General features: G+C 38.6%; 1 protein-coding gene across 14 annotated transcripts in view; it reads right to left on the bottom strand.

Moving 5' to 3' along the window:
* LOC138761991 (low-density lipoprotein receptor-related protein 1-like) overlaps positions 1-15542 on the bottom strand; it is a 1165126-nt gene that overhangs the window by 144878 nt on the left and 1004706 nt on the right. For all 14 annotated transcript variants that reach the window (XR_011356692.1, XM_069935089.1, XM_069935091.1 and 11 more), the window contains 6 exons: positions 13783-13931; positions 10798-10891; positions 9960-10076; positions 9731-9850; positions 5160-5279; positions 1817-1942 (listed from right to left, as the gene is read on the bottom strand). Coding sequence is in view for 13 of the 14 variants with exons in the window: in XM_069935089.1 (XP_069791190.1) it covers positions 1817-1942; positions 5160-5279; positions 9731-9850; positions 9960-10076; positions 10798-10891; positions 13783-13931 (726 nt within the window). In the remaining variant the exon portion in view is untranslated. The remainder of the gene's footprint in view (positions 1-1816; positions 1943-5159; positions 5280-9730; positions 9851-9959; positions 10077-10797; positions 10892-13782; positions 13932-15542) is intronic.

Below are 15542 nucleotides of genomic sequence, written 5' to 3'. Positions count from 1 at the left end.
AAGACCTGGGGAGGGGGTGGGAGGGTGGGGTGGTGTTGGGGTGGTGAGGCTTCAAGTTCTACATTGAGGTCGAATCACTGCTCACAGACTTCTCAGCTTTCTCAGAATGGCTACTGAAGCGAGGCCTCAAACTTGATTAGAGCTACAGAATGACAAGTTAAATGTAGTCACAGGATTAGCTGGGACAAATGCTAAAGCACAAGATCTGACCTAATGCTATATTTATTGAGGGTTGAAGACCACGCAAACATGAAGAGGAATTGTGAGGAAGAATTAATCAATGTTGGTTGATTGTAATGCAGACAGCATGTTGATTTTAGAAAACAATGATTATAGGCTTCTTCAGGTGCATTCTCCACCAAAAATGCGCCTGCAGAAGCAGATTCAGACCCATGGAATGGTCATTCAGGTGGCAGGGCTGAAACTGCACTGCTAGCCACCTGAAAAGGACAGCTTCACGGGAGGTGCCTCGGAGCGCACTCCAGCTCCTGTCCCTTTGGGCTATCGGGGTTGGGATGGCTGGCTGTCAGAGCTGGGATAGCCGGCGTGGGGTATCAGCACAGGACGTCCCACACTGATTCCACTGCCCCGCTCTCTCCCAACAGCCCTATATCATTCCCCACGCCGTGGGGAGGCTGGCATGGGCTGTCAGAGTGCGGATGTCCCCACACTGATCCTGCTGCTCCACTCTCTCCCAATAGCCCTATATCAGTCCCCACACTGTGGGGCAGCTGGTGTGGACTGATATAGGACTGTGGGGAGAGAGCGGGGCAGCAGGATCAGTGTGGGACGTCCTATATCAGTCTGTGCCGGCAGCCCCACAGTGTGGGGACTGATATAGGGCTGTTGGGAGGGAGGGGGGCTGTCAGGCGCTCGCCAGCTGACTGTCATCCCCTTAGCAGCCGCATTCAGGTGGCTGCATTCATATGCCGGGTGGGGGGGGAATGACCTCAGTGCTCCGGCGATTATCCCTCCCGGAGTGGGGTTACAAAGTTCGCCTTGCATACGTCTCCTGCGCCTTCAAGTTGCCTCCTGACAGCCACATATGGGTATAATATGCAGCTTTACATCGGGGGATTTTGGCCATCTGAAAGTGCCTTATATCAACAATTAGCAGCAAGCAGTTTATCAATGTCTTAAGATCTTTTAATAGCATTCATTTATGTGTGGTGGGAAAGGTGTGGCTGAGTTGCTGGGCAGTTGTCATAGTTGATGGCTCAAGGCTAAAACGATGCTTAACTGTTAGGTTGTGCAGTGTATTGTTGTCACCAAGGAAGCATGATGTGATCATTTTCCTGCTCTGCCTAATTCTGATAGATATTAGTTGCAGAAAGAATAATACACTCATCAAATGCTCTCCAGTGTGGTTCTCGGATTGAAATGAGTGAACAGATTAGGTGGTATTATGGGTGCTCAACGCATCCTCTGGGACCAAAACATATTTAATCCCAGTCTCACATTTAGCACATAAATGACACCTTAGAGTTATTACAACTCTCTGTTTCTCTCGTCTCTTGCTCTTTTAAAAAAAAAAATCCTCATTAACAGTGGAATTTAGCAATTGGGGTGAGAAAGGAAATTCTTTCCCAGATATGAACAACTATGGAGCACAGCCTCTTCCATGTCAGGAATTTAGGAAGCAGAAATATTCAAAAACAGACAGCAAAATTAATTCGATGTTTCAAATATCAAAATCTTCTCATGGATTAATTTTGAAGACTTAATTAAATTCATGTTTTCAAATCAATGGAAAACCTATTATTGATATTACAACTTATTTTTTTCTATCACTTTACACTTCAGAAAAAAAACATACCACATTCCTCTCTTGGTTCATCAGATCCATCTCCACAGTCATCCTCCCCATCACACTTCCATCGTGCTGGAACACATCTGCTTGTGCCTTTGCAGTGAAAGTCTTCTGTGCCACATGAAATCTGAGCTGAAGTCAATCAAAGATGTCACAAAAAAACATTTTTATTACTATCTTTAACTCACAGAGACAAGCCATCATACAAGCAACAGATTCTTTGGCCAATGCACTGGTATCCATTTGGTCTTTGTAATCTGTCACATTTCATCAGTATGAAGGTAATATCAGTTTCAGAATTCTGCTGCGTAAATCATTGCACAAGTATGCAGTTAACATTTTATATTTAGCATGACTATTCCCATCAGCACTTCCTATATCTGTTCTGAATGTCAACTGTGGAACACGCAGATGAAGTTACTTTGAACACGATGGCTGTGAAGTCAGACGAAGGCTGCAAAACCATGATTTTCATGCCATTGGAACTAGTTGGTTAATTGGTGAAGTATCAAGTGCTTCTTGGAGTGCAACAGTAAGTACATGTTAAACAAATACGCACCCAGCCATCTTCGCTCGGTGGGTTGCTTTCCAAGATTGGACTCATAAGCCACTTGAAAGCCCATAGGAATGAAGACCATCATCCTCAACCTTGAGGGGTAGCTATGATGATGATATCAAAATACTAAATAATTTTGGAAATAAAAAATGAAATTTAAAATATTGTGGCTCACTGTCCTTGTGGTTGGTATGAGTGTTTAAGGTTTCTGTGTAAAATACCTTGTCCTGAAAGATGATGACAGAAAGAGGTTTCTGATGCAAAATATTGAATAGTGAAATTCAGCTAAACCTGGACCACTACCTCTCAATATGTTATGCAGATGCGACTATCATCCAATTCCTTCTGCACTGTGCATTTGACAAGAATAGTTGGAAATGGAAACAATAGTCTTTGTTGATGTTCATTCCAAAAAGCACTCAGCACCCTTTACTCAGTGGGATTGTTCCCAGGAATGCACAATGAGACAAACATCGAGTGCTGCCAAAAGATCAAGTTGGTCTGCCTGAAATGCAAAGAGCTATCCACAATTGAAAGCAATAGAATTGGCATCTTCAAAGTGCAGTGGTATGTGCTAATAGTAAGTGTGGAAGAAGGTACGATTAGACTGATGTTTTTTTTTTGTCTAGCATATGGTGTAAATGGCCACCCATCTAGTGAATTTTTTAACATCCTAAGTGCATCCGGCTTATCTTGGATTTCTTACAACTTTTTACCCATCTAATATCACAACAACTTTGCTGATATTCTAACAGATTCCTCTTAATTAATACAGGCTGATTATAATATATTCACTTAGTCATGATCATTTCTGATGAGCCTCACCTCTCTCTTGCCCACGATTTAGTCCTAATGTGTCTTTGGAGGATTTTTGTTTTCAGGGACACTTTTTGCCCCAGATTCCAGCATCACTTGTGCATCGATGTATGAGCCTGCCTTATAAATCTAAAATAATCATGCTCGAGCATCATAACAAAATTGGTACTCACTCAAATTGTTTCTTGTATATATTCACCTGGAAAGCCATCTCATATACTTCCCATTAATTTGTCTTCCACTCTATTACAGCTAATCAGACTTATTCAGTCTCTATGTGGATTGAGGTCCTGGTGATTCCTGTTGCAGTTACCTCTAATTTGCTGGTTTATATTGTGCATAATATAAGGATGACTATATAAGGCCTTTAAATAAATGTCACCAATGTTATAATTTCTCACTACTATACTAATCTCATCATTTGAAAAACAAGCTACTTTTCCCCTTTAGTTAGATTGGAGCATTACAATTTTGACACATATTTCGAGGAAAGTTGAGTCTGACTGTAGGACCTCCTGAAAGTCATTGAATTGAACGATAACCTCTCTTTTGTTTTCCACAGATACTCCCTGATTGTTGAGTATTTTTCATATTTCTGTTCCTGCCTCCCCGGTACTTTCCCGCATCTGGACAATTTGAAGGCCGTACTCTTTGCATCACTGAGCTGTTTGTATTATGAGCGTTGGTAACAATATCAATAACATAACCATCTCTTATTGATTGCAAAATATTAGTTGTTATTTTAAAGTTGTCAATCCTTTTAATGATTAATTACACCAATATTTTAAAGAAGGTTGCAGAGAGGCAGTTTGCGAAGAAACCAAAACAAATACACGCACTTTGTTTGAGCTCCTCATGTCTTATATGCAAATATCTGATTAGTCCGAAATGTTGGACATTAAGACCCACTGAGCACCGACACTTTCCAAGCCTCAACAGCAGTAACCAACCATTAATGTCAAATTTATACTGAAATATCTAATTTAAAGTGCACACGCCATATATTTATAAGTAATCTATACTACTGTATTTGCAATATTATGATTTTACCAAATTTGCAGCATTAAAAACTATATTAAAACACCCATGACCAATAAATATGGAAGCCTTCTACTGCAGATTAATGACAAAGTTGGAGAGGGATTTTTTTAAAAAACAAGTGTCCATTCTTGGCCATTGAAGGACCTGAATTAACTTCCACAATGCCTTTAAAGTTTTCAGCTGGGGATGGTGTTATCCACTATGTTTTATCCATTTTGTTTCCCTCTTGAAGGTGAATGTTGAGCAAAAGACTTGTTCAGCTCAAGAGCTGTGAGGTGACAGGAGCCTTTTTTTTTGCTCCATCCATGAAAACGGGCAGGAATAGTTATGAAGTCATTTTGTAAAGCTTGGGAAAGAAGGGAATAGTCTTAATGAATTTAACAAGGATTCGAGTTTTTCATCTTTGTTTAAAGAGAGATTAAACAAGTTGAGACATCACTCTCCAAAAGGACTGGGTAAATTCTTAATGTTGCTATGTCTGTGTGAATGTCTCAAGCAGGTGGATGCTTCCACTTGCATATATAAAAAAATAAGTCTAATTGCTCACAGGAATTGATCATTGAAAGAATCTGATTTACTTAAGGCTGTGACAAATTTCATTATTCATAACGCTTGAGGAAATTTAATCTGTATTTCAAATCTATCTTTCAGCAAGTGTTGGATGAAAGGTTGCTTCACTGCGGTTTAAAAAAAATTATGGGAGAAAATACATTCTTTCCTGAACATCATTAAAGCTGATGTTCTGCATGGACTAGTTGGGCCAAACTGGCCTGTTTCTGTGCTGTAAAGGGTCATATGATTATGTTACCTTCAAATCCATTACAAATAATCAAGTGGATCCTAACTCATTATTAAGCACAAATTTAGCAATGCCACTTTCACAAGAGAAAAGGAAATCCATTAATTAACATATAAAATAATTAATAAATAACTTACTGCAATTTGATTCATCAGAACCATCTACACAGTCGTTGTCCTTATCACAGACCCACTCTTCAGGAATGCAGCGTTTGGTGACAGTACATTGGAACTGGTTTGGAGAACAGGTTACTTCAGCTAGGGACAAAGTTAAAAATTGTTTGTTAAAACATTATGACCTGAATGAAGTGATAAGCAATTTTTTCCATCCAAAGAATGGCAATATCAATCTTAACTGCAGTCCCGGACATACCTTGATTTATAAAAGTTTTTATTTTGTTTGAAAATAATACATTTAAATGAAAACTACCTATTACTCCCCCACTTTAAACTTGTACAAATTGTTTTATGATCTGAAGCCAAGTTATAGCCTTGCAACTTTGCAAATGATCTTTATCAGATGAGATAGCTAATATCCAAGTCAATAGCACTCATTTGACAAATGCTCTGAATGTATTCTTCATCAACTTCAATGATAAATTATTTCTGCAGGACTTTTATCTAATGTGCACAACTTGAAAAAGGATTGGTATTTATCTTTAATAGTAAATATGAGGGATATTTGAGAATGAGAATTAAAACACTGGTATAAGGTTTGAAAATATATTTTCTGTAATATGTATTATTAAATGTTTTGAAACACAATTAAATGTATCGAAATTAATCCCTCTTAAATCTGGTAATTAATTTTAAGGACCACAAATGCATTAAAATTAAACATTAAAACTTGTGCTTTACTACGTCACCAATCACTTATAGACAAGTTCCTATTTTACAGTATAATGTAGTAATTTTGGTTATGCAGTGATAAATGGACCATCCATCAATCCAAACCTTTGAACTTACAAAAATTAAAATCTCTCAACTGCTAAATAAAAAATAAATCAATTCATTTCCAGTGTAATAGGATTAATTATAACACTAAAAATTTTCTTGATATTCACCATTAAATACTTTAAAGTGTTACAGGCCCAGAGGACCCCAAAACCAAGCAGCAATAGAAATTCACCAAGATAAATGGTTACTGAAACAAAAGTCATTTTTAAATTTCGTTAAATATAAGAACAGGATCAAACTTTAACTTAACCCCCTTCTAATTCTAAGTGCACGTGTATGTAATGTGTACAAGTTCGAAAAGTTCTTTGATTCACAGTCCAATCTCACTTCTCACTCCTCTAAGTTCACTGGTATCAGGCAATTCTTATACAGTGCACAGAATTTAACATTTATGAATTGTCTCCAGACTGCTGCTTAAAGTTAAATGGTTACTGCTCAGGTAGGTTCTTGTTAATTTCAGAGAGAGATTTGTTGCTTGTTGGACACACACTAACTGATTTATTTCCATCAGTCACTTCATTGTTTTGCCGAAGAAATTTGCCCCATCAGGGTTTTCCAAATGATAACCTCTTCTTCCAGGTCACCACAGAGTTCCTATTTGTTTCTCTTATTTCAGGGAAACACTCTAGCCAGCCATTTCCTTTTTGTACTAACCACAATAGATTTCAACAGTCTGAACTTAGAACTCACAACCCATCTTCAAAATAGGGGTTAAACAAGCTGCCACCTTTCAAAAGCCACTGAAGAACTAAAACTAAATTCTCTCTCTCTTTTAGAGAAAACCGGTTTTGTCTTTGTTCTCTCTTTGCTTGCAAAATCACGTGACCTTATTAAAACAGCAAACTGCAACCAGACAGATTGCAGAACTGGACCTGATCTTCTGAGCCAGTTCAAATCAATAATCCTGCTTTTGAATTTTTTTAGCAAAGCAAGTCTAATTTTTTCATTGTCTTTTCAAAGGCTCCTGGTGCCTGTATGACTGGCTTCAGCCAAGCTCTTGAATTTTAAATGAGATCTGTTTTGTGAAGTGTTTGTGTGAAGTGACCTACACTCTAAACCCCCACAATCTATCTCCTTTAAAAACATATCTATATACAATATAAAATACAATATAAAATACAATATATCTGTCACAACAGTTAGATAACACAGATGAATAAAGTGCTGGCACTCAAATCATCAGACTACCTTTTAAACAAAGATTTATATTGAACAAAGCAAGCTCTTGGAAATTTTGCAGTTAAATCCAAATGAGAAAACTAGTCAACATTAAAATTCATTGCAGTGACGATCGAATTCAAAGGATCAGAGATTGTCACAAAAAACAAAAATGCTGGAAATACTCAGCAAGTCAGACTACATCTGTTGGAAGAGAAACACAGTTAATGTTTCAGTTCATCAGAACTGAAAAGGAGACAAAAACTTTTAAGCAGGGAGGGTGGGCAGGGTCATGTCCCTGATAGACAGAAACCAGGGTGACAACGAATGGGAGTGAGACCATGGGCAAAAGAATATGGGCATTGCAAAATGCAGAACTAAAGGACATGTCTGGCAGATAAACCTTCTCATCGATTTCCCACTCTTTTGCTCTCTACTTCCTTCTGTTCTCATCTCCTTTCCTCCTGGATAGAACAAGCTTAGAGATTCCTCGGTCCTCACCTTTCATATAACATGATATTTTCCACAATTCTTTCATCTTCATATAGATTCTTCCACCAAACACATCTCACCCACTTTTGGTATTCGACAGGGATATTCTCTTCACAACACCCTGGTCCACTCTTCTGTTCCCATCGATCGCTCCTTCCTTGCAACAAATTTCCTTGCAGCTGTAGGCAATGCAACATTTGCTCTCTCACCTCTTCCCTTCCCATCAATTAGGGACCCAAACAGGTTTTTTTCAAGCAAAATAGCGATTCACTTACACCTTTATCAATGTAGCATTCAATGTTCACAAGGTAAACTCTGCTTTGAAGAAACCAAATACAGATGGGGTGATTATTTTGCTTTGATTTCCTATGTTCAGTCCTCAAAGGCAAGCCTGAGCTTCACGCTGCCTGCTGCTTTAATTTTAAGCCACATTCTGTCATTGATCTGTGGCCTAAGTTCTGTCAAAGTGAAGCTAATGCAAGCTTGAGAAGCAAATCCTTTTCTTCCATCTGTGCACATTGCAGCCTTCTGGGCTCAAAAGCAAAGATAAAGATACAGAACCAATGTTTTTGGCTTGAGCCCTTCATCAAGGCTCATAAACCTTGATGAAGGGCTCGAGCTCAAAATGTCAGTTATATATCATTATCTTTGCTATTTAAAGGAGACTGTTTGACCTGTTGAGTTTCTTCAGCCCTGTGCTTTTACTTCAACCATGGTATCTGCAGACATTTGTTGTTTACTAGAATCCTGAACATTACAGTTTCAGGATATTTTATTTCTTGATCTGAATCAGCCATGCATCTCTGATATTAGTTACTTGTTTTTTTTTCTTTCACTCAATGAGTGAAAGACATCCCCAAACTAACTTGCTGGCCACATCCTCCAGCTTTGCATATCACACCTATTTTGTCCACATTCTTATACTCTAACTGCTCCCTTTCCCACAGTTATGGTTTTTAGACTGCAATGTTGGGAAAATTGTGGAAAAATAAAACATAATTACTGCCCGTGTGGTTATTCACACTGGGCACCTTTTTCGACTGCAAATACCTGGGTCCAACAGTCCCGGTGGTTGGACGTGTTGTAGAGTGGATGATCGTCAATGAATTTTTCCGGTAAGATTTACACTACAGCCTTCCTCCAAAAAATTGTAGGGGGTCCTGCAGGATAAAGCACGGTGCAGGAATTGACCTTTTTAGACTGCCCGTGGGTAGCGGCAAAATTTCTTGATCTTGCCATTACATGTTGACAGTCTAAAAACCATAATTGACAAAAAAATTACCACCCCCACCCTCACGACATCTTTGCAAGCTTTTTTATCATCTCCTCTCCTGTTCTAATGAAGATTATCCAACTTGAAACACTAACTGTTTCTTTTCCCACAGATACTGACTGATCTGCTGTTCATTTCCAGCAGTTTCTGTTTTTTTGCTTTAGTTTTCTATCCTCTGAATATTTTTCTTATTCAGATTATCAGAGATAATTTACTTTGAAGATTGATGGCTGAGAGGAAAACCTAAACAATTTTTATTTCCACTAGTAGATTCTTTCTTCTCAAGATTTTTTTGATATTTCTTGGAGAAGAATTCTTCCTCCCAAGTGTTCTGTTTAAATGATGAAGGATATTGATTATATATTTCTGTGCCTGTCATTCATCTGTTGATCGAAGTGACAAATATTTCGAAACATTTGGGCAGTGAATGTTTGAAAATGTAAAAGAGGAAATTCTCAAAGCCAAGTCCCTGGCTCTCTTTTATTTGAATCCATCATTTCTAGGAAAAGAAGTGGGAAAATTTGGTTAACTTTCATCTGCTTCAGTCCAGAGTTAATAGTCAGGCTATTCTATTTACTGTTCTTGATCTGTTATCAAATATAGTGACTGTTTGATAAAAAAATGAGTTAGAATGAGTATAAAGAAATATCCCCAATTATTCAGACTAATGGAGCAACCTACCTCTGAGAAAACTGACACATCTCCAGAGAGACCTCACCTACATGACTCAGTACCAGGTTAGAGAGTATATTTAACACTGGGCCTCTGGGAAGTCTTAAATAGAATTGCAAGGTTCATTATTCTCAAATGAATGAATATTAAAACTCACGGCAATCGTTTTCATCCTCTCCATCCCCACAGTTATCTTGACCATTGCACCTGAAGATGACTGGAATGCATCGTCTCTTTTGTGAGCATTTAAACTGGCTTGGTAGGCAAACATGTGTCTCTAAAGAATAAAAAATAACCTAATATACTCAGAATATATGATCAATATCATGTAAATACAATAGAAATACAATGAATATATAGCCATCTAATTTAGACACAGTACTGACCACAGTTTGCTTCATCTGAGTTGTCCCCACAATCATTCTCACCATCGCAGATGAAAGCAGGTTTAGTGCATATTCCAGTGCCACATTGAAATTGACCCGGCCTGCACTTAAATTCAGCTGGGAAGTTCAAAGAAACGTAATTTACGGAAAGAAGGAATTATGGTAATTTGTAATAAATACTGAACGGTTAATCTGAAAATTTAAAAAAAAAATATATATACACAGCATAAATGTAAAGGAGCTAAAACCATAATTATTACAACTGTGTTGCAGTCGGTTTATAAAATAAATAATAAGGTTTTTTTATGGCTGAGACAGTGGTGCTCTGAGCTGCGCCATCACCTCAACAGGACATGGGTTCACTCATGACCTCAGATGCTGTTTGCCTGTTCTACCTGCATTCGTTTCCTTCAAGTTGCTCAAGTGCTCCATGTCCCAAAGCTTACAGATTAATTGGTATGCATGGTAGATATTTATGAGTCTGTAAATGAGTGGAAATATCTCTGGAGAGGTAGGGGGTGAGATCTGATGAGGATATGGGGAGAAATTTAAAAATGGGATGAATGTAGGATGAGTATAAATGGGTGGATGATAAATGGCGCAAACTCAAAGAGCCCGTTTCCATGCTCCATGTCTCTAAATTCTGAGGGCAGTTTTATTAATGAACATGATAACATTTTGATTATGTTTTGCTTGGCAAGCGCTCATATAAAGACAAGAAAGTGCAACAACCTTCCAAGAAAATGTCCTTTTAGCAAATAGTTTGGATTTGCTGTCAATTTAATAGTAGAAAAAAAGTTAACGGAAACATGTCAACACAATGATTGAAAATACTCACGACAGTCTTCAGGCTCATCTGACCCATCTCCGCAGTCATCTTCTGTATCACAGTTCCACCAGAATGGGATACATTTATCATTGCTGCACACAAACTATGAAGAGAATATTATAAAAAACATATCATACATAAAATATGATGTACTTTGGGCAATCTTTAAAAATCATTATTCCTTCATGAATATTTACTCTCATATGAAATGGCCAATCTGGTGAGAATATGTCATCAACTTGTGGTCCATGATCAGCACAAGGGCTTTCCCAGTAAAGTGTACAGTACTTGAGGAGATTCAATTCAATTTGTTTTTATGTATTCTGTCTACCTTTTTTCTTCTCTGCTGGGTCATAAGAGAGTCAGTCATACTACTCATGGCTTCTCGTGTCATTGTTGCCTATAGGAAGCTTAGCCACCTGGAGGACAATCCTCATCTCTGAAGATGGATAGCAAGAAGAGGAAGGCTAATTAACAATGAAGAACATCAGCCGAGCCATTCCTGGTTTCAGCTCAAGTTCACCAAAGGACCCCAGGATGGTAATCAGGATAGAGACCATTGAATTATATTTTCTTCTTCATCATGGATTTTGTGATCACTTAGAATGCCATATAAATGCTTAAAATAATCTGAGATGACCATAGTAGATTTAAACCTTGTTTTAAAAAGATAATAGAGAAAATCCTGGAAATTATGACAATGGTGTGCAAGCTAATGGATAAGATAGGATCTATGAGCATCATAAGCTTGAAGAGGTAACAAAATAGAAATTAATGAGGGTAGGGTACGTAAATTTTGTCTACATAGATTTTAGGAAGGCATTTGGCAAGATCCCCCATGAGAGACTTGTTCAGAATGTCACGAGGCATGGGATCCATGGAACCATGGCTGTGTGATAAAAACAATTGGCTTGCATGTAGAAAGCAGAGAGTGAAAGGAAAAAAAAATCTGCTTGGAGGTCAATGACTAGTTGAGTTTTGCAGAGATCTGTTCTGGGATCCCTGCTCTTTGTGATTTTGAAAAACCATCCAGATGAAGAGGTGAAAGGATGGGTCATTAGGCTTGCAGATGATACAAAGATTGGAGGAGTTGTGGATAGTGCTAAAGTTTGTCGTAGGTTACAAAAGGATATAGACAGGATGAGAGTTCAATCCTGATAAGTATGAGGTGATGTATTTTGGACTGCCCAACCAGAAGGCTGAGTACAAGGTTAATGGTCAGTTACTTAAATGTGTGGATGAACAGAGGGATTTTGGGGTCCAAATCCATACATCTCTTAAGGTAGCTGTGTAGGTTGGTAGGATAGTTAAAAAGGCTTCATTAATAGAGGGATTGAGTTCAAGAGTTGAGAGGTCTTGATGTAACTCTACAAATCTCTGGTGAGTCTACATTTAGGGTTTTTTATTCTGTTTTGGTCATCTCATTATAGAAAAGATAAGGAGGCTATGGAGAGGGTGCAGATATTTACCAGAATGTCGTCTGGATTAGAAAACAAGTCTTATGAGGTAAGGTTAGCAGAGCTGCAACTTTTTATTTTGGAATGAAGAAGGTCAAGAGGAGACTTAATCGAAGTCTATAAGATTCTGAGAGGCATAGACAGGGTGGACAGCCATCACTTTTATCCCAGGGTAGGAATAGGAAACGCCAGAGGACTTATGTACAAAGTGAAGGAAGGGAAGTTTAGGGGAGACATCAGGGGTAAGTTTTTTTTTCCCACAGAGAGTTGTGGGTGCCTGAAATGCTTTGGCAGGGATGGTGGTGGAGGCAAAAATGTTAGGGGCATTTAGGAGACACTTAGACAGGCACATTGATGAAAGAAAAATGGAGGGTTATGAGACAGGAAGGGTTTAATACATTTTTTTGGAAGGAATATATGGGTCAGATAGTTATCAAGGACAGAAGAGCCTGTACTGTGGTGTGGAGTTATGTGATATATATATTCTACCTTTTACAATTAATGAATTGTAGGGGATTGTTCATTCACTAGAACATCTTGGTCAAAGCCCTACCTAGTACTTATTTTGGCCTCTCTTTTTCCAATTACATACTCGGTTCTCAGTTTAAGTGCTTTACAAGTACTGGGCTTAGTGAGTGACGTGAGCAGCAGCAGGACACATCTGCCAGGCATCCCCACATCATTGTTCATTCCATGCAACATCAAACTCTGAAATTTAGATGCAGCTGGCAGCCTTGAATTTAAAAAAAAGATGTTTTCTTATTTTTTTTGGATTTTACTTTGTGTTTTCATTGTTAATCGTGTATTTAAGTGGAGTTATGTTCTTAAATATTTTTATTTTTCACCATTTAAATCTGATCAGAGATAGTGGCAAGGTGTCAGATGGCCATCAATGTGGTTGGAGGGGTGGACCCACAGGATCAGTCACGTCAAATCAAGTCGACGATTACAGTCCACAGAGTCAAGACTGCCAAGTAGATACATCCAACAGAGCTGCAGAAGTAAACATGGCCATGGGTAAACAGAAGGTTTGAGTATAGACATTAATCCAGATCAAACATAATCTGGCCCCACACAATGCCATTTTATCCCTCAAATACAGTATAATGTATTTAAAAATATTTTCTTTAAAATCCATTATACTTTGAGATGTTTCTGTGAAATAATTACAATTCACTCCCATAATAGCCTCTTTGGCACTGGCTCAGCATCAATATTCATAGAAATTCAAAAAATGCCAATGTTTAATAAGTTGATTCAGTTTATTTAATTACATTTGAATCCTGCAATAGATAATCTACAATAGGAATACATGGAAATCCATCTTTGTACTTTTAACTGAAAGAAAACCAGTTGGATATGGTCAGTCAGACGGGAACCTATGTATGATTGATTATATTGTTGTGTAGTCTCCGGGCACAGGAGATTTAAAGTGGTTTACAAGGTTGTTACAAGGAGATAGAATTTTTACACAGTGAGATTAATGCATTTATGTGCCATGAGCTTAATGTCTGAGCCTTTCTCATTCATTCAATACCTGGCTTGCAGTGCAATTGGAAAGGCAAGTCTTGCTATCAGCAGCCAGATAGAAATTCATGGGACAAGCACATTTGTATCCTCCTCCTGGAGACAACAGGCACAGGTTACTGCAACCACCATTAGAGATTTTACATGGGTGACCAGGAACTGAAACAGAAGATAAAAGGCATGGTCAGAGACAAATAATTTTGCTCTAAATTTTGATACAATCCTTGAAGAGAAACAAAATTAAAATGATTAGGATGCAGAAAAGATTCACAAGAAAGATGCAGGCCTGGAGGGCTTCAGTTATCAGTAAGATCAGATGGGGTGGGGCTTTGGCTGGAGTGAAGGAAGCTAAGGGATGGCCTCACAGAGGATTAGCGAGTCGTGAGAGTAGCTGGGGTCGAGAGCAACAATCTTTTTCACAGTGCAGCAAAGCCAAAAACGACAGGGCACGTGTTTCTATTGAGGGGAAAGATTTAAAAGCAATTTTTTTCCCCTCACAGAAGATGGCGGGGAAATGCAAAGAACTACCAGAGGAGACAAGTTCAAATTACAGTATTTAATTAAAAAACACTTGGGTCAGGTACGTGGATATTTCAGCATAGAGAAATATTTTGCTTGGCTGAAGGGCCAGGCTCTGTGCTGTATAACTCCACAATTAGGTGAGCTTACATTCTTAAATGCTATAATCCTTGTTCTCATTTGCAGCAGGTGTGCTGTTAAGACTGCATGCAAGGCCTGCTGTAGTTTTTGGGTTGGTTTGAAAGGTGCTGGTCAGATGACAGAAGGGAAAAGCAACACTAACTGCAGGCCATGGGGAATGGGAGTTTAGGCATATGTAGATCACTCTGAACCAATCCCAACCTCACCATCAAACCGGCAGTCACTTAGTAGTCTGGCACACTGCTTTTCTGAGGTCAGACCACTGCTCTCAGGCACCTATTACATACTCCTTCAACATGACCCCACCAAAGAAAATCAAGCCTCCATCTCATGTACCATCTCTAACTCCGATGTGCTCCGACTCCACTGAACAGGTAACATCGTACCGCGACTCCATTTTTTCCACCCTCGGCCCAGTCCCTCCCTACCTACATCCGCAATACCCCACAATTCCCTGCACTCAACCACCTCATTTTCACTAAGGATATCCAACTTCTGTACACCTCCATCCACCATAAAAAAGGTCTCAAAGCCTTTTGTTTCTTTCTCAACAACAGATGCAACCAGTCCCCCTCCAGTAATACCCTCCTCCATCTGGAAGAACTTGTTCTCACCCACAAGAACTTCTTCTTATGATTCATCACACTTTCTCTAAGTCAAAGGGGTGCCAGGGTACCCACATGCCTGCCTTTTTGATAGCTTTGTGAAGCAATCATGCTACAAGCCTTCACAGGTGGAATACTGAAATGCATAGTAGTGTTCTCCTGGAGAAAATCATTTACAATGTCAGGAATAAGAACAGGTATGGGAACCTTACCTACAAAGAGTATGGTTGAATAGTTAATAAATAAGACATTTATTCTATTTATTTTTCTTCCTTTTATTGAGATTTACACAAAAATAAATGCCTGGCTGCTGCCCACCCCACCCCCCCGCCCCCACCACTTTTTTTTGTTGAACCAGTTTCCAAATGTCAACAGCTTCTCTCTTTTTTCCTTTTATTTCTTCTTGCTTTTCTTTTTCCCCATCCTTTTTTCTTTCTTCTTCCTTTGTCTTTTCTTCATTTAGTTAGGGCAATGGTTCTCAATCTTTTTCTTTCTATTCATATAC

Source organism: Narcine bancroftii, chromosome 4, assembly GCF_036971445.1.
Source record: "Narcine bancroftii isolate sNarBan1 chromosome 4, sNarBan1.hap1, whole genome shotgun sequence".
Classification (NCBI taxonomy): Eukaryota; Metazoa; Chordata; class Chondrichthyes; order Torpediniformes; family Narcinidae; genus Narcine; species Narcine bancroftii.
Note: the sequence above shows the minus strand (reverse complement) of the source record. Positions and strands in the feature narration are given on the sequence as shown.